At 41.4% G+C, this 27279-nt stretch overlaps 1 protein-coding gene across 1 annotated transcript in view; it reads left to right on the top strand.

Annotated features, from left to right (window-relative positions):
• LOC138961264 (protein lin-28 homolog) overlaps positions 1 to 10667 on the top strand; it is a 43433-nt gene extending 32766 nt beyond the window's left edge. The window contains exon 4 of the mRNA XM_070332866.1: positions 6254 to 10667. Coding sequence (XP_070188967.1) covers positions 6254 to 6491 — 238 coding nt within the window. The 3' untranslated portion in view covers positions 6492 to 10667. The remainder of the gene's footprint in view (positions 1 to 6253) is intronic.
• The last annotated feature ends 16612 nt before the right edge of the window (positions 10668 to 27279 follow it).

Raw genomic sequence — 27279 nt, 5'->3', positions numbered from 1 at the left:
TTCACCGCCGCCATTTGCAATTTACGGGTGTCTCGCGCTGTCCGGGGAACGTCCTTGACCCCTGTAAATAGGATTTCCACCGGCCGACTGCGCGTGCGTCACGTCGGTCCATCTCTCTCTCCGTGGTGATTAGTCTGTCGCCATGCCAGGTCGTGTCCGAGGATGATACCACCGCCGAATGGCAATGAGCGGCTACCGACAGGAAATAGTACTGGAGTTATTGGCAGAGAGAGAGCGAGAGAGAGACAGACAGACAGACAGAGAGAGAGAGAAAGACAGAGAGAGAGAGAGAGAGCATCCAACATTATATGTACTGAGCGGGTCATCGTGAGAACGTGTGTTGTTTTTGACTGTTGTGTAGTTAACGGTAGTTGTGTGGAGAGAGAGAGAGAGAGAGACAGACAGACAGACAGACAAAGAGAAAGACAGAGAGAGGGAGAGAGAGAGAAAAAAAGAGAGAGATGGTTTATTTATTTTGTTGGCCGAAACTTTTCAGTTTGATTGTTATTTGTTTTGTTGGCCGAAGCTTCAGTTTGATTGGTTTTGTGCGTGGTTACAGAACAGAGATTTTAGACTATTTCTTCTTTGCAATAGCTCCCTCCATACTACCGACACGGAGTCTGTGAGGTCTCAGAAGCGTTTCAGTTGTAGTATGTTCTCGGGTCAAACCATTGAAGGAAGAACTTGAAGCAGGAAGAACTGGGAGACACAATGGCAGCTAACGAAGGATGGAAAGGAAAGATAAGCTCGTGATTGACCCACTTTCATCTCCCAGAGGTTGAGTAGTCGGTGATTAATTGAGCGAACAGTCTGATTGTCTTTGGGTCGACACGGAACCGGTCTAATTGTCCTACTGGACTGACGGGTCAGCTGGTAACGAGGACCACGTTTTATTGCCTGGATGCGAGGATACAGGCGGGTTTATTAGTTTGATTCTCAATGTCGTATGAGTACCACCCCCACCCCGCTTCCTTCACACACCCCACACTCCCTGCTTCCACATTCCCATCTGTCTAACACATTCTATTCCATTTTTACATTTAGTCAAGTTTTGACTAAATGTTTTAACATAGAGGGGGAATCGAGACGAGGGTCGTGGTGTGTGTGTGTGTGTCTGTGCGTGTGTGTGTGTAGAGCGATTCAGAGTAAACTACTGGACCGATCTTTATGAAATTTTACATGAGAGTTGGGTATGATATCCTCAAACTTTTATTCATTTTTTCGATAAATGTCTGTTATGACGTCATATCCGGCTTTTTGTAAAAGTTGAGGCGGCACTGTCACACCTTCATTTTTCATTCAAATTGATTGAAATTTTGGCCAAGCAATCTTCGACAAAGGCCGGACTTCGGTATTGCATTTCAGTATGGAGGCTTAAAACTTAATTAATGACTTTGGTCATTAAAAATCTGAAAATTGTAAATAAAATTAATTATTTATAAAACGATCCAAAATAACTTTTACTTTATTTTTCATCATGTTCTGATTCCAAAAACATATAAATATGTTATGTTCGGATTAAAAACAAGCTCTGAAAAGTAAAAATATAAAAATTATGATTAAAATTAAATTTCCGAAATCGTTTTAAAAACAATTTCATCTTATTCCGTGTCGGTTCCTGATTCCAAAAGCATATAGATATGATTATGTTTGTATTAAAAACACGCTCAGAAAGTTAAAACGAAGAAAGCGTGCTATGCGGCACAGCGCAACCGCTACCGCGCTGAACAGCCTCGTCACTTTCACTGCCTTTTGCACTAGCGGCGGACTACAGTCATTGTGAAAAAATGCAGTGCGTTCAGTTTCATTCTGTGAGTTCCACAGCTTGACTAAATGTAGTTATTTCGCCTTACGCGACTTGTTCCTCCTGTTTTAGTCTCTTCCTTTTAAAGGACCGGCACGGTTGGCCTAGTGGTAAGGCGTCCGCCCCGTGATCGGGAGGTCGTGGGTTCGAACCCCGGCCGGGTCATACCTAAAACTTTAAAATTGGCAATCTAGTGGCTGCTCCGCCTGGCGTCTGGCATTATGGGGTTAGTGCTAGGACTGGTTGGTCCGGTGTCAGAATAATGTGACTGGGTGAGACATGAAGCCTGTGCTGCGACTTCTGTCTTGTGTGTGGCGCACGTTAAATGTCAAAGCAGCACCGCCCTGATATGGCCCTTTGTGGTCGGCTGGGCGTTAAGCAAACAAACAAACAAATCTTCCTTTTAAAAATCCTGTTCTGTTTGTCTGGGGATGTCTTGAGAAAACAACCAGAGCTTTTTTATTGGTGAAAACAAGTTCGATATCTTCCTTCTGGATTTACTGCTGGGTGTTAAAAAACGTCTTCCCTGCTGTGCTTCATTTGTAGGGTATCGGATGGACCTTTGTCGTCTGAAGAAGGCAAGCAAATTATCTCGTGAAGGCAAGCAAATTATCTCGTGAAGGCAAGCAAATTATCTCGTTGTACAAAAAGGTCCTTGTAATGTATTTTTGTTCGAGACACTTGTTGAAACGTTAACCAGATTCACGGTTATTCCTTGCCCAATGAAAACAGAATGACAACAGCCAATGTTTGAACGACTCGCAATATCAGATCAAGAAGTATAGTAATCTTTGCGACACAGCACGACGGGTTTTGATGGTAAACCAAAAATTCAGGAAACAGAATAATCAGACTTTGTCGGAAACATCATAGTTTCAGGGACATCCCAAAAATTCGTGAAAACGAGAACGATCGGGGAGTTGTTTTTTCCACATATATATAAGCTTTACATTAAAGGCACAGTAAGCCTCCCGTAAACCATCACAGATACGGTCAGGCTTTTACACACAGTACAAACACCCTTTCATTTAAACACTCACCGATTGAGAACATCCTAGGTGCCCTCCGTAAAGAGCGAACAATTTTCAAAGAATTTATTTGTGCGTGGTTTATCTTACCCCTGAGCCATCGTGAACCCGTGTGATCCAGTTTCCCTTTTTCACAATGTAGTCGTCAGTTAGTAATTTGAATGCGACTCGATGTGAGCTTATCTACAATAGCACCTTTTTTATGCACGAAACAAACAGCTGTGGTTCACAAGAACTCTAGCGATGGCTTTTGACTGTTGAGAGGAACGGCGATATGCATAAACCGTCGTCTGCTACGACCCTTGCGTGATCCTGCTTCCGGGCTTTTCTTTTTTCAAACTTTCACCACTTCGACTTGTACTGATCTTGCCTTGATGAAAAAAGAATTCTTTTATGATTAAAGAATGTTTGTGTAACAAGCTGTCAATTTATTATTTAGATTTTAAAAGTTAGGTCCAGCGCAAAAACGCACCACGGTCCAAAAACATTCTGATAATCATCGATCCACGGCTATCACCGGTTTACATCGATAGAATGAGACCCGAAGGGAAGTAACTCATTTTTGACCTGAGTTCAGGATGGGTCCAAAAAGTGTTCGAGACAATCTGCAAAATTAATTCTTTAAAAATTGCTCGCTCTTTACGTAGGGCACCTAGGATGTTCCCGTTTGGTGAGCGTTCAAATGGAAGGGTGTTTGTACTGTGTGTAAAAGCCTGACAGTATCTGTGATGGTTTACGGGAGGCTTTCTGTCCGGGCGTGATTTCCGGTATTGAATATTCATAACAGCCGTCCAGCACCAAAACGAGGCACCATTGTTGTAGAGGACCAAGTCCACGAAAATAAATTCTTTGAAAATTTCTCACGCTTGACAGAAAGCAGCCAGGATGTTCCCGTTCGGTGAGCGTTCAAATGGAAGTATGCTTGTACTGTATGTAGACGCTCGGGGAGCTCTGTGATGGTTTACGGGAGGCTTACTGTGCCTTTAACAATCGGACTTTCTCAGAAGTATCGTGGCAGTCATGAAATGACCGCCCGCTGGTGACCGTCTGCTTCTCTGACCACTGTGTTCACAGAAGAGGAGAGTCCGTATTGACCGAAGCCCTTGTCTGAACGGACACTTGGTGAAGCCAGAAGGAGTAGCACGGGTGAGAAGTATCAGGGGAGTTGTGAGCGAGACGAGTGAAGTGAGATGTTTGGCAAACATAACCCCCAGGGACAGGCAAGAGTGTCGTGCTGGTTCTCCATGGTGTGTCACAGACAATGTAACATGTTGAGAGGTTGTTGTGGAGAGGTGTAGGCAAACACGTCTATTCTTGACTGGTCCATTTCATCGCACCGTCCGAACGCTTGAATTCTGAATTAAAAACAAGCGAGGATGTGATTGATTTTCACCTTGGCCATCCACTGGAACCACGTCATAATAGGAGACCAACACTGTCGAGAAATGACTGTGCCCAAATGTTGTGGTGGGCATAAATAGGTCCAACTTCTCTTCTATCTCTCTCTCTTCCCCCCCCCCCCCCTTCCTCCCGCTCGCCTTCAATTCCCTCCCCTCCGCATCTCCCATTTCATTCCTCTATACCGCCACACCACACCCACCTCCCGCTCCCCACCGGCTTTAAATGCACTTTTTATATTTAGTCAAGTTTTGACTAAATATTTTAACATCGAGGGGGAATCGAAACGAGGGTCGTGGTGTATGTGCGTATGTGTGTGTGTGCGTGCGTGTGTGTGTGTGTGTAGAGCGATTCAGACTAAACTACAGGACCGATCTTTATGAAATTTGACATGAGAGTTCCTGGGTATGAAATCTCGGAACGTTTTTTTCATTTTTTTGATAAATGTCTTTGATGACGTCATATCCGGCTTTTCGTGAAAGTTGAGGCGGCACTGTCACGCCCTCATTTTTCAACCAAATTGGTTGAAATTTTGGTCAAGTACTCTTCGACGAAGCCCGGGGTTCGGTATTGCATTTCAGCTTGGTGGCTTAAAAATTAATTAATGACTTTGGTCATTAAAAATCTGAAAATTGTAAAAAAAAATAAAAAATTATAAAACGATCCAAATTTACGTTTATCTTATTCTCCATCATTTGCTGATTCCAAAAACATATAAATATGTTATATTCGGATTAAAAACAAGCTCTGAAAATTAAATATATAAAAATTATTATCAAATTTTTTTTTTCGAAATCAATTTAAAAACACTTTCATCTTATTCCTTGTCGGTTCCTGATTCCAAAAATATATAGATATGATATGTTTGGATTAAAAACACGCTCAGAAAGTTAAAACGAAGAGAGGTACAGAAAAGCGTGCTATGCAGCATAGCGTAACCACTACCCCGCTCTTCTTGTCAATTTCACTGCCTATGCCGTGAGCGGTGGACCACGAGTATACGGTCTTGCTGCGTTGCATTGCGTTCAGTTTCATTCTGTGAGTTCGACAGCTACTTGACTAAATATTGTATTTTCGCCTTACGCGACTTGTTTTCTGATGTCTTCTCCCATGTTTGATCGATGGAATCGCAGCAAGCCTGTCTCGCCCATTATCATATTATGCTGATCATGATAGGATGGGGGGCCCGGACTCTGTGGACTGTGTGTCAGTGTCTGTGTGTGGTAGCGACTACTCTTCACTGTGACAAGGATGATCGGTGGACTCAGTGTGACAGCCTGATGGTCTAATGATCGTGATGGCTCTGGTCGGCGTCGGATTGCCTGGAATCATGCCAAGGATCATGTCTAGATTTGGTGTTCCTTTGCCTTGGAACCTGTCGGATTCTTTTTGTCTTGTCCCTTGTCCATGTCTGTCTGTCTGTGTGTTTGCCCAACTCTGATCGGCTTCTGATTGTAAGAGAACTGTTGGGAGTGGCCTGAGATCTTACAAGATTTGGTGTTATTTTGACCTGGAGCCCGTCTGATTCTTTTTGTTTTGTCATTTTTGTCTTGTCTGTTTGCCCATCTCTGATCGGCTTCTGGCTGTGACTAATTGTGAGCAGCTTCGGTACCAGGTTGAAGGGGAGGGTGGGGGGGGGGGGTAGGTTGGAAGGCAGATCGGACAACATTTGCTGTTCGTTTGGCGTGATGTGAGGAGGCGGATAACAGATTGGTCACACAATCACACAGAGGAGAAGAAGGTGTAGAGAGTGTGTGTGTACTGTTTTAGTGTTATCATTTTATGAAGAATTATGAACTGAGTGTATACTTTTTGTATCTGTTTTGTAATTTCTAGTTCCGGTAGTAAACCTTGTTAATTTCGAGCGTCCATTGGTGTCGAAGCTTGATTCCCCCCCCCCCCCTCTCCCCAAGTGTCCTTGAACTGAATTATAGTTAGAAATCGAAAAAGCCATGTTCTGCCAAATCTGCCCACCACTAAACTGTTACTCATACCCAACCATCTCTTGTCACTGTTGTTTCAGGTGTTACAACTGCGGCGACTTCGCCAACCACATAGCGGCCAAGTGTCCACACGGGCCGCTGCCCAAACGCTGTCACCAGTGCAAGTCGACTGACCATCTGATCGCCGACTGTCCACTCAGGGACCAACTACCCCTACAGGCCCGCCGTCCACGCAACGGCAACAACAACAACAACGGCAGCGCTGAGCACGGGTTCAACGGCACCGACTCCATGATCGGGGCCGCCGGCGTCGTATGACGTCATTGCCGCCTTCGCTCGTCGTGCGCATGCGCGTCATGTACTTCTTCCGGGTAACCCGCCTGGCGTCAGAACGGAAGGAGAAGGTTTTTGGAGAAGGAGAAGATTGGAGTGGAGGATGAGGAGAAGAAGGTGTAGAGAGTGTGTGTGTACTGTTTTATTGTTTTTCGTCAGTCGATGGTCAGTGGAAGTTGTTGGGGTCGAAGAAGGAGAGAGAACTCTGCTTTAGAGCTTTAGTCGGGTCGCTGTGGTCACTTGTGCTGAACAGGACTGGTCACATTTGGCCAGTGTGGTCGCTGCTGACATTTTGTGCTGTGGGAGTTTTGCATGGCTGCCAGGTTTCGCCAGTTGTTTCTTTAAAAAAAAATATTTCGTTCAATTTTTTTGTTTTACATGAAAATTCAGGGTGTACCCCCTTTTCCCCCATGATGACAAAACAAACCTCCCCCACCACCCTTTCTACACGGTACGGGCCACCCACTTTGGTTGTTGGGGTGAGTGTGGCGGGTGTATGTCAGTGTGTCGTGCTGTGTGATGCCAGCCACTTTGGTTGTTGGGGTGAGTGTGGCGGGTGTATGTCAGTGTGTCGTGCTGTGTGATGCCAGCCGGGTACCGTGGCTTTACTGTATCGTGAGCGCTGCCACAACGCCTGTACTGTGTGTGAGATCGAGTTGTTGTTTTTCTTGTTCTTTGTGGAGCTGAACACATTGTTGAGTGACACTGTGCAGATATGTTGTAGTCCCGCACAGCAGTACGCAAGAACTGTTGCCTACAGACCGAACCACCTACATACCCACTTACCAACCAGTCTACCTAAGCTACCAACTTTCCAAGGCAACGTACGCGCCAGATCCAAAGAGACCAGTCATGCTTCGAAATAGTATGGGTGAAAGTGTGCTTTCAAATTATTGTGGAGACGTGTTGTTATTAGAAATACATTTAAGAAGCTAGGAAACGTTATTTTTAGTTCAGGTACAGTGTCTTTGATTATTTTCTTTCAAAGAGACCTCACAAAATAATGTGCTTTGTGTTTCTAAAAGTTTTATTTCAGGTAAACTTTAAGTTTTGTATAACAAACACGTTAAGTTCGATGACGTTTTAAAATTATGACATCATAATTACGGAGACGAAATGTGCATGTACCGGTGATTTTTCAACGAATCAGGGAATACAAAGTGTACTGCAACTTACCACGCAATCCACCAAGGAGATGTATGATGATTCGATCATTTTAACTTAAATTGATTGATTAGTTGATAACTAATGTAGACCAGTGTGTTAAATTTCCACCTCTAATTGAGTGCGTATGATGGAATGTTGTTGAAGGAAGAATGAAACATCTGGTTTTTTTTTCACTTTTCTTTTTGCGGGGGATCTTACTTTCTTTTTTTCTGAAAAGTCTTTTAGTTTACATGTTCTCCGTCATATCAGCTCTTATAGATTTCCCTCCCCTCATTATCGTTTTCGTCCGTCTCCCCCCTTCTCCCTGAAACTCTTTTTTTTTCCTCTCGTTTTCTTTCCACATTGCCACATATTCTATGTATGTAGGCTATACTGAATCTGAACAAGGAATTCACACAATCAGTAGGGATGAACATTTTGTCAGAGTGGTTTTTAACCGTTCACGATAAATGTTGCAAACTTTTTTTTTACCAAGACTAGATTTTAAGTTTGATTTTATGGACAAAGCTTTATTCTGATATTACTCATTGCATGCTTGTGTTGACTGAAAAGAAACCCTGAAAGAATGACTGAACGTTCACAAAGGTGGTTTAGTTTGCGGCCGCTCACACTGCAGGGAATGGACATGTAGCCCCTAAAAGTTCACATCACAGGCACACACAATTACCTCATCGCTTCTGCGTCATTGTTGTCGTGACGTCATTGTGACGTCACTCGCAGGGCGTCAGCCTCTACCTCACTGGCCGAAAAGGCCTCCCAGGGGTATTTTTTTGTCAATCCGTATTTTTTTCCACCGATTATTATTTTTCTCACGCTCCATTTTTTGAAGGTGGATCTTTTTGTCGGGGATGCCTCCTCGCTCGTCGGAATTGTTGCATTTAGAGTTACACAGTTGGAACTGATTGTGTGTTTGTCATTTGTGTTGGGCCCTTGTTTATCAATCTGCGCTTTTTTTCTCCAAAGACAGCTCTGCTTGCTTTATTTTCTTTGCTTTGATTTTGTGCCACATGCATTTTCTTGCAAAGAAATGAGTTGCAGCTGCTTTGTGGCTATTTTTATCATATTGCTAAATCATAATTTTAGTTATCAGCAAGGAAGAAAAAAAACAGAAAAAACACACATTTGCTGCGCTTGCTACGAAAAGCTGTATTTATGTTCATTAAAACTCCGTAAAAGCAATGGGCAATGAAGAATTGAGCGCTGAAGCTATGATTTTTGTTCATACTTGTCTCTACTTACTGTTACAAATCTCAAAGAAGTGCTTTTATCGGAACATTCTGGCCTGTTTTCTTACGTGTGAGTGCCTGATATTCAAGAGAGTATATATGAGCTAAAATGAAGATAAAAGTCGACCACCAAACAAAATCAGATAATGAAAAGTACAAATGCAAACATGTAGCTCCTTTTTCACGGTGGTGAAGCTTTGATTTGAACAATCTTAAACTTCCAACAATTGCCAGTTTCTATGCCATTTTGCCAAACATTTGCCGAAAAAAAGAAATCCTTGTAACATCCCTGCAAGTAGCAGTGGATACAAATCGCGAGTGCAGCAAACAGCAGATGAGAAATAAATATATTAGCGCAGATTGGTTGACACAGTGCCCGATCCCCTCCTGTTCAAACTGTTCACTGATCACTTTTTGGGGGCGAGGATCCTTATTTCAGGATATGCCTCGGCCAGTTATCATCTTCAGGTTTTCTTTTTCTGTAAATTGAAAATGTTGCCATGTCTGTTTTTTGTTGTATAGGATTTTGTCAATTTGTCTGTAAAAAGAAAAAAAAATACAACCAAAAAATTGATCAACCGAGTTGATTTATTTTTCAGTCGGAATTTTATCGATGTGCTTATTTGGTTGGTGTTTGTGTCGGTTTCTCAATGTTGTGCCACTTCAACCAGTCTCTACCTCAGAGGAGGCATCTCGTCATCATTGTCGCGAAGCCCTGACGGAGAGAGTGGTGATGACGTCATCCCGCCGGCCAGTAGACCCTCGTGGTAGTGCAACTATGTGTGACGTGTCATTGACGTCAAAACCTGTGGTAGCGTAGATTTCGTCATCGTGAAGAAAGTGCTGTAGTTTAGATTCCCCGTGCAGCAAAACCTGTAACTTCTATACTTCCCCTAAAGCTGAAATATCTGTCGATTTTCTTCTCGTTTGGATTTTATGACTAGATCTTGTGGTGAAATTCTGTGGTGGACCCTTTTCGTTCACTAGATATTGTAAAAGTTAGCGTAAATTGTATTGTTTTCTAAGTGATTTTTTTTTGTCTCTGTTGTCTGCGTTCCCTGTTAACCCCTGAGGAACTTTTTTCAACATGAAATTTATATGTGTAAACGTAAGTAAAGTTTTGAAGTCATATTGGTTCATGTGCCATTCATTAATAGCTTGAAGCACAAAACTATGCTCAACCTTTTACTTTTGGATATTCTCCATTACTTTAATCTTTTCCTCCGCTTCATCGGTATTGTTAGGATAAATGTAACTGATCCTACTTGGTAGTGCGCTGCGTGTTTTTATGCGCCGGAGACTTAATTAGTCCAAGTTCCTTCCATTACAAGTTTGATCTGAGAAAAAGAGAGAGAGAAAAAGAAGAGAAAAAGACCAAGAAGTGACAGTAGAAGAAAAACCAGCTGCCATGATCGTTATAATGTTTGTTTTCTGACAGCAACAAAAAGCGGGTTCAACTTCGGAACATTATTTTGTTTCGCGGGAAAAATCGCGGTTTAGTAAGACGACGAATTTTTTTTTAGGATAACATCAAGAATAAAAAATCTGACAGAATAGAGACGTACGTTTATTGTTGACTTTTTGAATTAACCCCCATATGTAGTCCTATCACGGCCGGACTCTCTCCGAAAGGTTGTGTTCAAACGAGACGCCGCCCTCCTATGTCTGCAGAATGTTTTAGGTTCTCGTTGCCTTGCGTGTGTACGTTTTCCCCCGTTACTTTCATTTGTATTTAAATATTTGTGCTTAATTTTATTTTTTATTTTTTTTATTTTAATGTATGTATTTATTTTATGTATTGTTTAAAACTTTATGTATATATATATATATATATATATCTTTTTTGCGTTCGGCGCACACCTTTATTTCTATACCTGTTATCATTTAAGTTCTGACCGTTCTTAGATGCAGAACATGACGAGGAAGGAATAACATCTAGAGTGGAGGATGTGGTTAGCGCTTTTAACATCTGCTCAGTTTAATTGAAATAAAAAGTCCCAAACTCTAATAAAGAAAAAATGAATAAGGCAAGGACATATCGTTATTTAGAGCGGACCTGTCATTTTCGGGTCAACCTCAAAAGAGTAACCTCTCCAGACGATAATACCAATACCAATGCCAATATTAAAATGGTTCCTGCGTTCTAGGATCATACGCAAATTGGTATAAACAGTGCCTGTACACCGCTCAGAAGAACACGCAAGAACAGAGCATGGTGAGTGCGTTAAACGCTTGTTAGTTTATATACAAAGATTGTCCTGAAGTGATAACAACTACACACTGTGTAGACAGCCTCTGCTGAAGAAGAAGACAAAACAGTGAAGAATTTGTCTCTAGTAAAACTAACCTTTACTCTCGATGATAATGTTGGCTTTCAGTTTTCGATGGTTAGCTTCCTCGTATTTGTTGTGTTTCGGAACGAGTCGTACGTGTAACACTTTCATCGTTACTCCGTTTTATTCACTTATGTCTGCAATGTCTAATTATTTTAATTTTGAATGTATTATTGATTTTTTATCTTTCAAGTTTAGTTCCTTTATTATATATATATATGTGTGTGACCTTTTTTGTATTTTTATCCCTGTGTAAGATAGCGCAAACTTTGTTGTCGTACTAGTCATGATAATGAGTAAATTACAAACTAACACTACACCTACACGAGGTTATATCAAAACAACACAAAGTCGGGTTTTCATTGGTCAGTAAGATACCCCAAAACACATCAGGGTGACGATGATATGTGCTTTGCCTTTTTTACATTTAGTCAAGTTATGACTAAATGTTTTAACATAGAGGGGGGAATCGAGACGAGGGTCGTGGTGTATGTGTGTGTGTGTCTGTGTGTCTGTGCGTGTGTGTGTGTAGAGCGATTCAGAGTAAACTACTGGACCGATCTTTATGAAATTTTACATGAGAGTTCCTGGGTATGATATCCCCAGACGTTTGTTTTCATTTTTTCGATAAATGTCTTTTATGACGTCATATCCGGCTTTTTGTAAAAGTTGAGGCGGCACTGTCACACCTTCATTTTTCAATCAAATTGATTGACATTTTGGCCAAGCAATCTTCGACGAAGGCCGGACTTCGGTATTGCATTTGAGCATGTCGGCTTAAAAATTAATTAATGACTTTGGTCATTAAAAATCTGAAAATTGTAATTAAAATTCTTTTTTTATAAAACGATCCAAAATTACTTTTATTTTATTCTTCATCATGTTCTGATTCCCAAAACATATAAATATGTTATATTCGGATTGAAAACAAGCTCTGAAAATTAAAAATATAAAAATTATGATTAAAATTAAATTTCCGAAATCGTTTTAAAAACTATTTCATCTTATTCCTTGTCGGTTCCTGATTCTAAAATCATATACAGGGTTCGAACAGGTCATGGAAAACCTGGAAAGTCATGGAATTTGATTTTTAATTTTCCAGGCCTGGAAAGTCATGGAATTTCAATTCAAGCCATGGAAAGTCATGGAATTTAACAAAAATAAGAAAGAAAAAAAATTAACCTTTTGCACGCCAGCGGCGATTTTCGTCGCCCAGCCATCCCCCCCCTTTGCCAGCCAGCGGCGATTTGCGTCGCCAGCACAAGGCTTGTACGTACGACCAACTTCTCGTTCGTATTTGCATACAAGAATAACGGTATTTTTAACAGCACTTGAGCCAAAGCGAGACTCACTTCCTTCCGTTATCTCGTCGTGTCGTCTGCGCTGCATTTGAGTCGGTTTCGTCGAAGTTTTCCGCTTTTGTTTTTGCATCGATAAAGTACTTTAGTGCTTCGGCAAGCGAGATGGAGGATGATGAGTTTGAAACTTTCTTTCGAGTTGTTTCTTGACAACAAAAAGTATGCGGAATTGGAACGAATTACCGAGGAAGATCTTCGCAATGAACTGTGTATCGCGGTGAAAAAAATGACAGTTCGTCAAGTCACAGTGACGGTTACGAAACGGAATTTACAAACGTGCAGATGGATACAAACAGTGGCTGGTCCAGTTTAGTGAAATGACAGGACCAACAAACATTACCGATAATCTGACTGCGTAGCAAATGCTTGACTTGCTTGTCGAAGAGACACTGCGTAGAAACTGACTCAAATTCAGTGCAAAGCAAGCCAGTGTCAAAACTGGCAGTGACAAGACGTAAAAAGTTTGCATGTTCGGGAATGGCGACCTGTGGATCTAGTCATGGAAAATGTTATTGAGGCTCATGGAAAGTCATGGAAAAGTCATGGAATTTTGTTTCTAAAAACCAGTGGGGACCCTGCATATAGATATGATATGTTTGGATTAAAAACACGCTCAGAAAGTTAAAACGAAGAGAGGTACAGAAAAGCGTGCTATGCAGCACAGCGCAACCGCTACCGCGCTAAACATGTACAGGCTCGTCACTTTCACTGCCTTTTGCACTAGCGGCGGACTACGGTCATTGTGAAAAAATGCAGTGCGTTCAGTTTCATTCTGTGAGTTCCACAGCTTGACTAAATGTAGTAATTTCGCCTTACGCGACTTGTTTTTTCATTGCCAGCACGATACACATACTGAAGACAAGCGTACATTTTCTTGCGTGTACAAACTTTTGGAAACTGTATGTAAATGTTGTATTACTCGTTGCTATTATTGTATTAATTGCAGGCGTGTTGAGTCCTGGCTACATCATGCGGGACATTAATATATAAACTGTTTTCCTCATGCGGATTTTAAAAATATCAAGTGTTTCAAAGACTGTAACCTGGATTTTATATAGATGGTCAAAACCAAAGGTTTGGCAGAAAGGGGTTGTCAGCACCGTGTGAAAATAGTGTTAGTGCCTTCGCTTTGACATCGGTATTGGCGATATAATATTATGAAAGAGATTGAAAAATACACAAGAGTTATTATGTACAACACTTCCACACAATTATATGTGTGCATGCCAGTCTCTCTCTCTCTCTCTCTCTCTCTCTCTCTCTCTCTCTCTCTCTCTCTCTCTCTCTCTCTCTCTCTCTCTCTCTCTCTCTCTCTCTCTCTCTCTCTCTCTCTCTCTCTCTCTTCTTGATCTCGTATTAAACTGGCAAGTAATGAAAGAGAAATGGAAGAATCATGGTACTTTATTTTTGATAATTCAGGCGGAAATACAGAACTGATTTACATCTTTTAAAAAAAAAAAAAAAGACACAAGGAAGGCATAAAGGCTTGACATTTTCTTTCAAATGTGGGGATAAATAAAACGACAAAATAATTTTGAGAAGTAGAAATAAAACACTATATACAGACATGCATATATATTCCTTTGTCATTTGTAACCGTCGCAGCAATATTGTTGAGTGATTCACAATGACTGTTAATTCATTTTAGTTGACATGTTATTGCTTACGATATACCGATCGTTTTGCTATGTATGTGAAGTTATACACCTTAAGATGGTAGGAGATCTTTTTTGAGAGTAAAACAACACATTTTTATACACACGTGCTATTTTCTTTTTCTTTTCTTCATGTAGGAGCTATGACAAAACATCTTTCAATGAAGCGAATCTTTGGCGATTTTACAGCAGTTAGAACTGTAAGCTGGAAGGGGGGAAATAGTGAATAGACTGAATTAACATTCATAGTTTTGCGTGAAAACGCGAGGACGTTTGGAAAATAGTGTGTTTTTATATTTTAAGGAATACAAATGTTGCTAATTTTCAACACCCTGATCTAAGCAGACCGAGACTGTTAGATTGACTATTCCAAATTCTCAAGACTTCATCTTGGCTGACATATATTTTTTCATTGACTATTTCAAATTCTCAAATTAGATTGACTATTGCAAATTTTCAACATCTGGTCTTGGCAAACCGAGACTTTTTCATTGACTATTGCAAATTCTCAACATTTGGTCTTTGCAGACCGATAATACAAACTGCATGCCGGTTCAGAACCGAGACCAGTTGTATGACATAACAAAGTACCATCTTGAATCCACGTTTAGCGACACAAGAAATCTGTTCAGTCTGTGTTGGAAGCAGATTTTTTTTAAACATATTTCTGGCGTCAATATTTTTGCACAGTGACTTTCTTCTTGTATTAGAACGTTGAGGAGAGAGACAAGCTTCATTACTAGACTGTGAGAAGTTATCGACATCGCGTTCACAATTTTTCCCCTGCAGTTTCTCGTTTCACTGACATTTTTTGGGCAGCTAGTTTGTATTATTATGTATTGAAACAGCACCATACTTTTTGCAAGACAATTTTTTTGAAAGGTGTCATCACTATAGCACATATTTACCGCACGCGATGTGTGACAAAATGTACGATTATTTGTCGATTTTAAAAAGTTGTATGTATACACAAAAAAAGAAGAAAAGAAAAATACTCAATCATTTTTTTGATTTGATGGAAAACTAAAACTTTCGTTTTTCTTGACCAAAGATCTTTTACTTGAAATACATCTCAGTGATTATTTATTATTATTATTATTATTATTATTATTATTATTATTATTATTATTATTATTATTATTATTATTATTATTATTATTATTATTACATGATAATCGCGACATCATCAAAGCATGCATGTTTTGGGGTTTAATGTAATATGCTTTTTATTTTATCGCTTTTCTACCGGAGTAAAGATGGCACCCTTACTTTAAATTTGCATTTTAGAAGAAAAAAAGTCTTCCGCATAATGACTTCTTTTAATGCTTAAATGAGGAGGTATAACAGGTTTGTTTTTAAGCCAGTTCAAGACGATAAGAAAATTAATACGAGTGCATTTGACCGTTTCAAGCAGTGTGTGTTTGTATGTCATCTTGTGTTCTTTCCCGCCCACTTTTCGTCACATTGCAAGCAAGGTAACACGCTTACTACACCAATTATTTGATGGTAAATTGGTCAGTTACAACTAGTCGAAGGCAACGTGTGTTAGAGGAGGCAGAACACGCAAAAAGAAAAAAACCATGCCAGCTTGTTTTTGTGTCACGGATTTTGTTTCCCCAATGACCTTTTGTTCTGTATTTGTTAGGGATACCTTCTTTCCCGTTTTTGATCGTCTTGTAAATCTCTACAGACCCGTTCAGGATTATACAGGGGGTAGCAGTATTATGCCGCTTGCACACACACCAAGAATCTACATTCCTGGGAGCTTGGTTTTTTTTCTCAATTATCTTTCACACGAAACAATATCCAACAGCCTGGATGCTTAGGAAATATTTTGCAGAATTAGTTTCGTAACTGATATATATATATATGTCAAACTGCGAAGTTACTTCAGCAAAATAGTTTTACGCTGGAAGAAAGCTAGCTATAGTGGGATGTCGATTGTTGGTGTGTGTCTAAGTAGAAGAAATCTCTTATCCCATGTATAAGCCTGGACCCATCTACAGTGGTTTACATGATCGTTTAGTTACACGGGATGAAATGTAATTTTAAGTTTTCTGTTGTGTGTGTACTTACGGCCCTGTGTGAGTGTGTATGTGTGATCCTGGCTTGCGTTGTGTGAGGACTTTGTGTAGAGGCGGACTGTATCTCAGGGATGACTATTGTTTAACATTCGTACCGGACAATTCAAGGGGGCGATATCAACTTATATCTGACGCTTGGCTGCTTGAGGGGCCAGTCATTATGTTCATTCAATGCATTTTCAAGGAATGACGAACTTGAAGTCTTTCTTGTCAAACTTCCAGCGCGCACAACCAAAGATTTCTGTCATTGTTTTGAATGTAGGCAGAAGATAAACCCTGAACGCTGAATTATGAAGATACAACAGTAACAGTGGCTGAAATATCTGTGGATATGCCTTGTTTTCTTCTCAAAGAAGTTTGAAATAAAGGAAGCAAGTGAAGTGTCTGCTTTTATTGTGCGAGTCTATAATGTAAATTGTGTGTGAAACCCAGTTTGGAATTGTTTTTAAAAATTTACAACGGAGTTTATTTCCCCAGTCCTTGTTTACCACTATCGACGAAGTAAATTGAAAAGACATCCACAAAAATTGAACCTCTTATGCATACGCTTGACAGCATTATTAAAATGTACACTCGACCACGGTATTACGTGTAATGCGTCTAAATCTTTATTTTAATATTTCTGCCTGAAAGTTGTTTTTGCATCTTGAAGATAATTAAAACAACGACTCCGTTTACAAGACTGGTGATGACTACACCTTGCAGAAAAAAAGTGCAGACCAAAGATTAATTTGTTGTCGCTGAAAAAAAATCGTTGCATATTTGGATGTTGTTTCACCACGTTTTCTAGTTTAGCCCCAAGGCCCTAAAAGTTCAGTTCATTTTTTGTGTCGCTATCGCCCGATGCTGATTTTTTTTATTTTCGCTGTTTTATTTCTGTTAGGTTCATGTTTGTAATATTTCCCGCTCCGAAATTTTTCTGGTTCGCCTACTTTGTTCTGTAACCACGACTACTGCTACCATGATATTGATCGGTTGTGCTGCCACAGACTGGGAGAAAAAGTCTGGAACTATTACGTATGTCTGTTGTGTTTTCTTGTTGATAGTCACAATAAGCTGTCCTTGCCTTTCTGACTCTAACTCTCTTGACTATAGAAATTGACACCCCCACGCGGAGACGTGACCTATTTAACTCGCCTCGTTGCAAGTTACTCAAATTGAGTTTAAATCTTCGCGCTGTACTCGGATGTGTAAAATACATTGCTGTGTTGGCTAAGTCATTTTTTGTACTGACTGAAACTAACGGGTCTTTTTGCATGTTTTTTTTTTATATTTCAAAGAAGACAAATTTATTGTTTTCCAGAAAGTTAATATTCTTAATGCTTTTGAAACCACTGCGTCTCAAATTCAACTCATTATTTGAACTTCAGAATATTGAAAGACCAAAAACACTTAAAGATGGGAATGACTGGAAAAAATTTACTCCTGCACCCAATTGTAATAACAAGTCTCGATCACTGGGGAAAAATCTTCTTGCTCTGAAGCGTTGCAAACAAATCTCGATGTCCTTGTTTTTTAACTTTTCACTGTTCTTCATGCCACGACGAAAACAAATTTGTTATCTATTCTTTTAGGGGATATTTTTTTCTCTCTCATAATCATTTTACTGTAATTTTGTTTGTCATGTAATTCTGTTTGAATTTGGTGTGTATTTTTTCATACGAATGTTTTAGAAGCCACTGTACGACTTTTGATTATAATTATCATTTTATTTGATTCTGTCCGTGTCATTTCCACTGTTATATGTCTTGAGAAGACGAGATATTATATGTACAAATGCCACGAATTTATGGGTTTATGTCTGACTGTGTGTGTGTGTGTGTGTGTGTGCGTGCGAGCGTGCGTGCGCAAACGTGTTTGTGTATGTGATAAAAAAAATCTTCTAATCTAGCCGGTTATTTTCAACTGGTATCGTTTGCTTAGCGGCAAGAATAGCTCCTAGAACAAAAACAACTACACACACACACACACACACACACACACACACACACACACACACACACACACACACATACACACAAACACACACAGTCAGACGCCCGCACATACACACACAAACAGACACGCACGCACATACACACACACATACACCCACACAGACTCACATACATACACACACACACACACACACACACACACACACACAAACACAAACACACACAGTCAGACACGCACGCACGCACACACACACATCAACAACAAGACGCCGGATCACACGAAACAACATCCTTTCAAACTTAGCCCTGCGCGGCTCAGAGGAGTAAACCCCTGAGCACAAGTCATTCTACAGACATGCCCACATCTGGAGACAGCACGCCAGCACTACTGGCCAGAAGACACCAGCCTGGGCACCAAGCTCTGGAGACCCGCTGCCGAACTGCTGAAGACTGCAGACTTCATGGCAGCCACCGACCTGAAGATATGACGGCCATGAATATCGAACACAGACAAAGAAGAAGAAACTTAGCCCTGTATCATATCAATGCATGCGATCACCTGATTTTCCTTTTTTTTTTCTTTTATGTCTAAACTGTCAAAACAATTAAGATTTTACCGTCGTCTAGTTGGACGACAACATGCTTTCAAACTGAGCCCTACATCGTTGCGATAACTTGATTTTATATTTTTTATTTTTATGTTTCCGCCATTGTTCATACTCTTACCGGTAAAATAAGGTTAGAATAAAGATTAATTGCAAACCAATTTTATTTCTAGAGTCGCCTTGGTTAGTATTTAAACACAGACGATATGAGTTTGTTTCAGCTTTGTGAAATGAGTTCACACCGGTGACACTGTGACGGTTCCCCTACGCTTTGTGTTCGGTGCCCTGACCCTTTGTGTTCGGTTCCCACTCGGTTCCCACACGCCAAAATTCGCGGACAAAACATCCATTTATGGTAGTATTACGCAATGTTGCTCTCTGAGAATGGTCTTGTTAGATCTGTGAGTGTTTACACTACATGCCTAGGTGCTGTTGGATTGAAGGTTTTTGATATTTTAGCCGTTATTAGGTAGAATGCCTTCCACTTTACTGCAAAACTGCATAATTCGTAGCATCGGCAAGAAATATCCTACCAAAAAATGCCTGCTTGGAACTGTCGTTGGTCCAGCAAAAAGTTCAACATGTCTGTAGCGGACAGCTCAAGTTTCAAGATTGTAGGTCCATCCAAACAGCCGTAATAATAAAAACAACAAAAGTAGTCAGTGAAATTGGCTGTGTTCGGTCCCCCCACACTTTTGTGACGTAGGCGTGACGGTTCCCATAATTCATTGTGTCGGTCCCCACTTTCTGTGTCGGACCCCACTTTCGACCTAATTTCTCTGTGACGGACCCCATAACCAGCCTATTTTGTGTCGGTCCCCACACCTTCTTGGATTTATGACTTGCCGGTTACTTGTATCATTGTATTCATTGAATCTAATTGTCTCGGAGTTATTTTTCAGCAAAAACCGGCAAGGCAGCACCTTTTGTGATACCAAGTAAGTCAGATGACATCAGTATGTGTGTGTGTGTGTGTGTGTGTGAGAGAGAGAGAGAGAGAGAGAGAGAGAGAGAGAGAGAGAGAGAGAGAGAGAGAGAGAGAGAGAGAGAGAGAGAGAGAGACTAACTTTATTAGTTTATGCCACAAATAATATATAACATTATTTATCTCTGGGACGGTTCCCAGTATACCAGCAAATTATGTGTTGATCCACCCACACCTTCTTGAACTGGCCTTCCCAATATCTACTCTTAGTCTTACGGCCTTGGAGATATGCAATTTGGCACATTTTTAAAATAAAAGATCCACCTGTCGTATGTGAGATTCAGTTTTCAGAGCAAAATGCTGCCCAGGGACTTCTAGTGGTGATTGGAAAAAAAAAAGAGTACTTGCCTATGTCAAGTATGTGTCTTTATCCACGCTTGTTGTAAGAGGCAACTTTTCCCAGCTCCTTGTGTTCATGACTGCTTTCTCTTAAAATTAATTACTTTATGACAGTCAGAATACAATGGAACAAGGCTACATAAACCCCGACAGCCTACGACAACGGCCCGACTAAGGCTCAACACCGCGCCAATAAATTCAGCATTGGGCCAATGTTGGGCCATGATTGCTCCGTTTTCGTAGGCTATCAGGGTCAAAGATACATATTGGTAAACTAGTAAAATACATGTTCAGCATCATCAGCAATACCACAAAAGGATTAAAACAAGAAATTCCTCCGATAGGAACTACACCCCCCGTCAAAGGGAAATAACCTTCTCAGTTGGTGGCAGTGAGAATGGTTATTTCCCTTTGACCAACGGGGGTGTCCGTCTATATCAGGCCTTGTATACTTTTAATCCACCAATAACTCCCTAACCGTGTGTTTGACTGGTCCCAATTTTTGTAAGGACCGTCTCAGGAATGTATAGAACCTGTTCACCAAGTTTGGTGACGATCGGTCCGTTCATTCTTGAGATCTACTTGCGAACACAAACACATCGAGTGAAACCTATACACACCCCTATACCGGGGGTGTAAAAATCCTATTAGCTGTATGTCAGCGGCACAATGCAACCAGAACCAGCGTTTATGTGGAGTGATCGGGTGCTGGTCACTACCGCGAGCGTCACTACCGCGAGTACCACTACCGCGTCTCACACTAAAGTTGTGTTTCCGTACCCGCGACAGCGTTTTTCCAGCGGTGCGACGAAAATCAAGCACATAGAAAATGACCAGGAGTGTTTCCACACGCGCGACGCGTTAGCGGCGCGACAAGCGGCAAGCGACGCGATTTTTTTGAAAGGGTCCTGGAGCGATTTTTTCGCGTTGTCGCGCGGCAACGCGGGAGTTTACAGATTTTACCGCATGTTTAAAACGCAAGTACGGAAACACGTCACGCGTTTGCGCGCGTTTTCTTTTGTCGCTGCCGCTGTCGCGGGTACGGAAACAGAACTTACCGCGAGTACGACACTACCGCGAGTACGACACTACCGCGAGTATAACACTACCGCGTGTCACACTACCGCGAGTATAACATTACCGCGTGTCATTTTATGACTTCCATGGCTGAAGGCAAAGGTTGAAATGTTTCCTTGAAATATAAAACAAAAAGGCCTGGTCTGTCCTCTGAACACTAATTCAATGTTTGTCATGCTAACCAAGAACTCAAAACAATCAGAACACACTATCAGAATACATATAGAATGGGTTGCTTCCAATCAAAGCCGTTAGAACACAAACTCACAAGAAGTAAGTTTGCATGCGTTCTCTCTACGGTTATGGTACTTGCGGTTGTGGTACGCGCGGTAGTGTGACACGCGGCAGTGTTATACTCGCGGTAGTGTCGTATTCGCGGTAGTGTGACACACGGTAGTGTTACACGCGGTAGTGTCGTACTCGCCGTAGTGTGACACGCGGTAGTGACGCTCGCGGTAGTGTCGCATAACCGGAGTGATCTGGAAAGGTGTCAATCTCTCTCTCTCTCTCTCTCTCTCTCTCTCTCTCTCTCTCTCTCTCTCTCTCTCTCTCTCTCTCTCTCTCTCTCTCTCTCTCTCTCTCTCTCTCTCTCTCTCTCTCTCTCTCTCTCTCACTCTCTCTCTCTCTCTCTCTCACACACACACACACACACACACACACACACACACACACACAAACACACACACATACTGATGTCATCTGACTTACTTGGTATCACAAAAGGTGCTGCCTTGCCGGTTTTTGCTGAAAAATAACTCCGAGACAATTAGATTCAATGAATACAATGATACAAGTAACCGGCAAGTCATAAATCCAAGAAGGTGTGGGGACCGACACAAAATAGGCTGGTTGTGGGGTCCGTCACAGAGAAATTAGGTCGAAAGTGGGGTCCGACACAGAAAGTGGGGACCGACACAATGAATTATGGGAACCGTCACGCCTACGTCACAAAAGTATGGGGGGACCGAACACAGCCAATTTCACTGACTACTTTTGTTGTTTTTATTATTACGGCTGTTTGGATGGCCCTACAATCTTGAAACTTGGGCTGTCTGCTACAGACATGTTGAACTTTTTGCTGGACCAACGACAGTTCCAAGCAGGCATTTTTTGGTAGGATATTTCTTGCCGATGCTACGAATTATGCAGTTTTGCAGTAAAGTGGAAGGCATTCTACCTAATAACGGCTAAAATATCAAAAACCTTCAATCCAACAGCACCTAGGCATGTAGTGTAAACACTCACAGATCTAACAAGACCATTCTCAGAGAGCAACATTGCGTAATACTACCATAAATGGATGTTTTGTCCGCGAATTTTGGCGTGTGGGAACCGAGTGGGAACCGAACACAAAGGGTCAGGGCACCGAACACAAAGCGTAGGGGAACCGTCACAGTGTCACCGGTGTGGAGTTGTGAATCTGGATTTGAATTATTTCACCTATCTTATCTAGGCGGATAGCCCAGATAACAAAAAAGAGTGTGCATTCAATCGTAACAAATAAATAAAAGGAAAAATCGATCGATACATACATTTGTTTGTTTGTATTTTTGACCAACATTTGACATTTTACACAGATCTCGACAATCATTGTTCACCTCGACCGATGGCGCGTCTGTGAGGAACACTGACTGACTCGATCTGTGTAAAATGGCGACATGTCATATATTGGTCAAAAATACAAATAACGTATAATGTCTGTTTGAAAAGTAAAATTAACGAGTTTGATTGATTTTAAAACAAGGAATATTATCCCTCATATGGAAAGCTGTGGCTTTCTCTTTTTGTACTGAGTGTCAATGTCCAAAACTGAATCAACTGAACAGATCTGATCAGGCTTTTAGATGGTATACGACTATCCCACCACTTGGGCTCATACCAAAATCCAACATCCTGACTACTTGCCGCAGCGAGTTGAACTTGTTTAATCAATTAATTTAGGACTTAAAAGCCACTGGTTGCATTTACAAAAATGCATCCCAAAAAAATCCCAACGTGCATAAAAGCGCCCAGGACGTTCACTTTTAGTATGTGAACAAGTGCATGTTGGGAGGGATTTCTTTTCTTTCTTTATTTGGTGTTTAACATCGTTTTCAACCAGGAAGGTTATATCGCGACAGGGAAAGGGGGAGATGTGATAGAGCCACTTGTCAATTGTTTCTTGTTCACAAAAGCACTGATCAAAAATTTGCTCCAGGGGCTTGCAACGTAGTACAATATATGACCTTACTGGGAGAATGCAAGTTTCCAGTACAAAGGACTTAACATTTCTTACATACTGCTTGACTAAAATCTTTACAAAAATTGACTATATTCTATACAAGAAACACTTAACAAGGGTAAAAAGAGAAACAGAATCCGTTAGTCGCCTCTTACGACATGCTGGGGAGCATCGGGTAAATTCTCCCCCCTAACCCGCGGGGGGTGTAGGGAGGGATAGCCTTATCGATTCCATACAACCGCCTGGCCAGATATGAGATGGTGAGCCCAACGAGATAGAGTGTGTGCCTTTAAACTCCAACTCGGCACAGCCTGTAAGCGGCCAAACTGTTCATTCTCCCTATGTGTTTAAGTGGAGGGATGTTCCTACCCCCGTGTTAAGGGCTAAGCAGATCAGTGATAAAGCACACATCCACACATCCAGAATAGCATTTAATGTTCCTTTAAAATGTTAATATTGACACGGAAGCCTTTGTGATTACTGATAGAAAACACATTGCCGACAGAATTGTTTTCACGCACAAAAAACACAAACGTTTATGTTTAAGCTTTTTTGAACCGGTCAGTGACCCTGTTATTCCCATACCGACTGCTATCAATAAAACGGTTTTTGACTGCTGCTTATTTTTACCAGCTAGCATAAAGTGCTTCTCGACAGCTGCATATTTAAATGCGCATTAACCCAACATCTCAGCCCGGTACTGAGAAGACGAGGAAGAAAAAGAAGAAGAAAATTAGAATTAAATTATAAACACACATATATTATATGGAGATATATATCTATACAACACGCCCAGCCAAACACGCTCCGCTCGCACACACCCACACACACACACACACACACACACCACACACACACACACACACACACACACACACACACACACACACACCCACACACCCACACACACACACACAAGTAACACACACGCGCGCGCGCGCCCGCACACACACACACACACACACACACACACACACACACACACACATACACAGATATTATCCCGCGCATCAGTGGTAGTTTACATCAGTGATAGTTTACCCAGTTTACGCTACACTCTTTGTTTAGTTCATAAGCAATAATCAGTGTGACTGCAAGACGCATACTCATGGGGAAAACTCTCCTCTCTCTCACCGCAAGAACAAAAATAAACCCATCATACAAATATAAATACAAACAAATACACAAAAACGCAGTAGTGTAGCTTTTAATGAAAAGTATGAGCGTTTAGGCCAAAAAAAATAGGTCTGTTTACGGTAACATAGGCCCAAAAAATAGGGTCGGTAGGTCGAGATTTTTTTTTTCTTCCAAAAAACCATATTTTTACGTTTTTTTTTCCCAAATGCCCCCAAAAAGTCTAGGGTCGCGCGAAAAAAATAGGGTCGGTCGGGTTACCGTAAACAGACTTTTTTTTTTTTGGCCTTACAGTACAACGAGCCAGTGTGGGAAGAAAGCTGGGAGAGTGACTGCCGCCCTGTATTATCTCTTTGGTCGTTTCCGGTACTCACTTGAAGCGAAGAGCGAGTATGCTATTATTAGCTCCGCGTGTACAGAAATAGTCTTGAACAGCTGGAAAAAGTTGTTCAGCTTGACTGAAAAGTTTTACTTGACTATTCCTGAGGTGACCTCTTTCCTGTGTTCTGTGAGTGAGAGGAGCAGTGATGTTGGTATCACGGAACATCAGGCAATTTTTCCCCTCCTCTATTTCAAGGGCTACTTGAACGGAACTTGAAATTTGAAGCTGTTGCAAGTTGCCACCGGGGAGAACCGTAGCGATATTGTAGCGATATAAAAAAAGGATTTCCAGTCGAACCTGCCTTGGCGACCACCTGTATATCACGACCAACTGTCCCCGACGACCATCGCAAAGTACCACTGGCGAGTTTGTTTCCCGCTATATATGATTCACTTTTCCATGGCGACCACTTGTCCATAACGACTGCTTTTGGTTACTGAGTCATTTGGGTGGTCGTTAAAGACTTGTTCGACTGTATTTGACTTTGAATTTGAAACCAATATTTCCGTGTTTGAGGAACATAATTATTAACTACCAGGCCAACTCACTCTGTCTGGTTTGTATGGCCCAGTTGTGGGAGAGTGAATACTCTTGCTTTTAGTGAGTCAAACTTTCCCACGTGACATTATAGGCCAGTCATTAACGAGGGGTGTGTCTGAAACACGTGGTCAAGGATCACGCGTTGAAAGCTTGCCTCACTGAAAGCAAGAGTACTCACTCTTTCACAACCAATACGCACCTCACACGGCATTAAGTCTCAGGAAACATGAATACACGCATGCAGGAAAAAAAAATATGGGTAGCGCCGTATGTATGGCAGCTCGCCTTCCCCGGGGAGAAAGCAGCCCGAATTTCCATGAGGGTAACCTCACTGGACTGTAAATCTGATCCAATCCAATCCAATCCAATCCAATCCAATCCAATCCAATCCAATCTGATCCAATCCAATCCAATCCAATCCAATCCAATCCAATCCAATCCAAGAGTTATTTTCGGAATTCGTGTCGTTGGAACACAAACACATTGAACGTTACCGAGCTTAGTTCCGGGACTGTGACGTCCTCGCGGACAAGAGTTTTAACTTTTTTCAAAGAGATCCGAGTTTTGTTAACAAGATTTAAAGTGGTACCGACTGGAACAAAATCTGAGTTTTATGGAACCTTTTACTGTGATACGCTTTAAATATGGACTTTGTATAGAGGAGGCCATTGCAAGTACGTACTAAAAACAGAGAATAAGACCAACGCATGATTCGTTTAATTGTTTCCAGATTAGGGATGATGAAACTTGGCAGATCATTTGTAGAGGTATTCAGGCAAATAAAGCAGTATTTTTCATATTAAAATTTGAAATTAACCCAGCAAGCATGAATAGATTGAACTTTATTTTTTTGCAACGTGAATTGAAAACAGATTTTTAATAAGTGTTTACAACAAACAAATAATACACAGTTAAGACCGTTTCTGACCGTATTGCTTTATCGCATTCTGGGCGTTGCAAGCAGATTATTTGTTAAAACAAAATGTTGACAGTCCCGTCTGCGTGCGTTGTTTTGCTTTGTCGCCATTTCGGGAGCTGAGTTTCCGAAATTAGGCACGATCGGGGAAAAGTGATTCAAAGAAACGTTTATGCCGATTTCGGCAAACTTGCCGAATACAATTAATTTCAGCTTGTAGACCTCACACACACACACACACACACACGCACACGCGCACGCGCACACATACACACAGAAGCAACAAGAGAAAAATGGGCACATCCTTCACCCATCCCTGCCAAACCCACCCCTCTGCCCCTGGCTTCCCACCTCCCTCATCCCACAGTTACTGCCCCCCCCCTCCCCCCATTGCACCCTCAACCTCATCGACTCTCCACCCTCCCCGCCCCTGCCTGTCCGCTTGCCCAGCGAACGAACGACCTTGCCTCGTGAACTTTTTCTGACCTTCTAGCGCCGCCCTCCTCCACTACTACCCCCCTGTGCCCCCTGTGCCCCCCTCCCCCCCACCCCCTAGCGTCCCTCCTCATCACCCCTCCATCTCCCGTCAGCATCTTCTTCTGCACATAATGTACTTGTATGCTCTCTTCTCTTCTTGCATTTCTATGACGGCTTACTAGTGCCAAAACCTCATAATTGTAATTATCAAGGGAAAATTAGTAATTTTCCCTTGATAATTACCATTTTCACGTGTTTATTACCAATTTTCCCGGGAAAATTACTAATTTTCCCGGAATAATTACTAACTTTCACCTGTTAATTACTAATTTTTAGT

This window comes from Littorina saxatilis, linkage group LG3 (genome assembly GCF_037325665.1).
Source record: "Littorina saxatilis isolate snail1 linkage group LG3, US_GU_Lsax_2.0, whole genome shotgun sequence".
Lineage (NCBI taxonomy): Eukaryota > Metazoa > Mollusca > Gastropoda > Littorinimorpha > Littorinidae > Littorina > Littorina saxatilis.
This window is presented reverse-complemented; position numbering and strand designations above follow the sequence as displayed.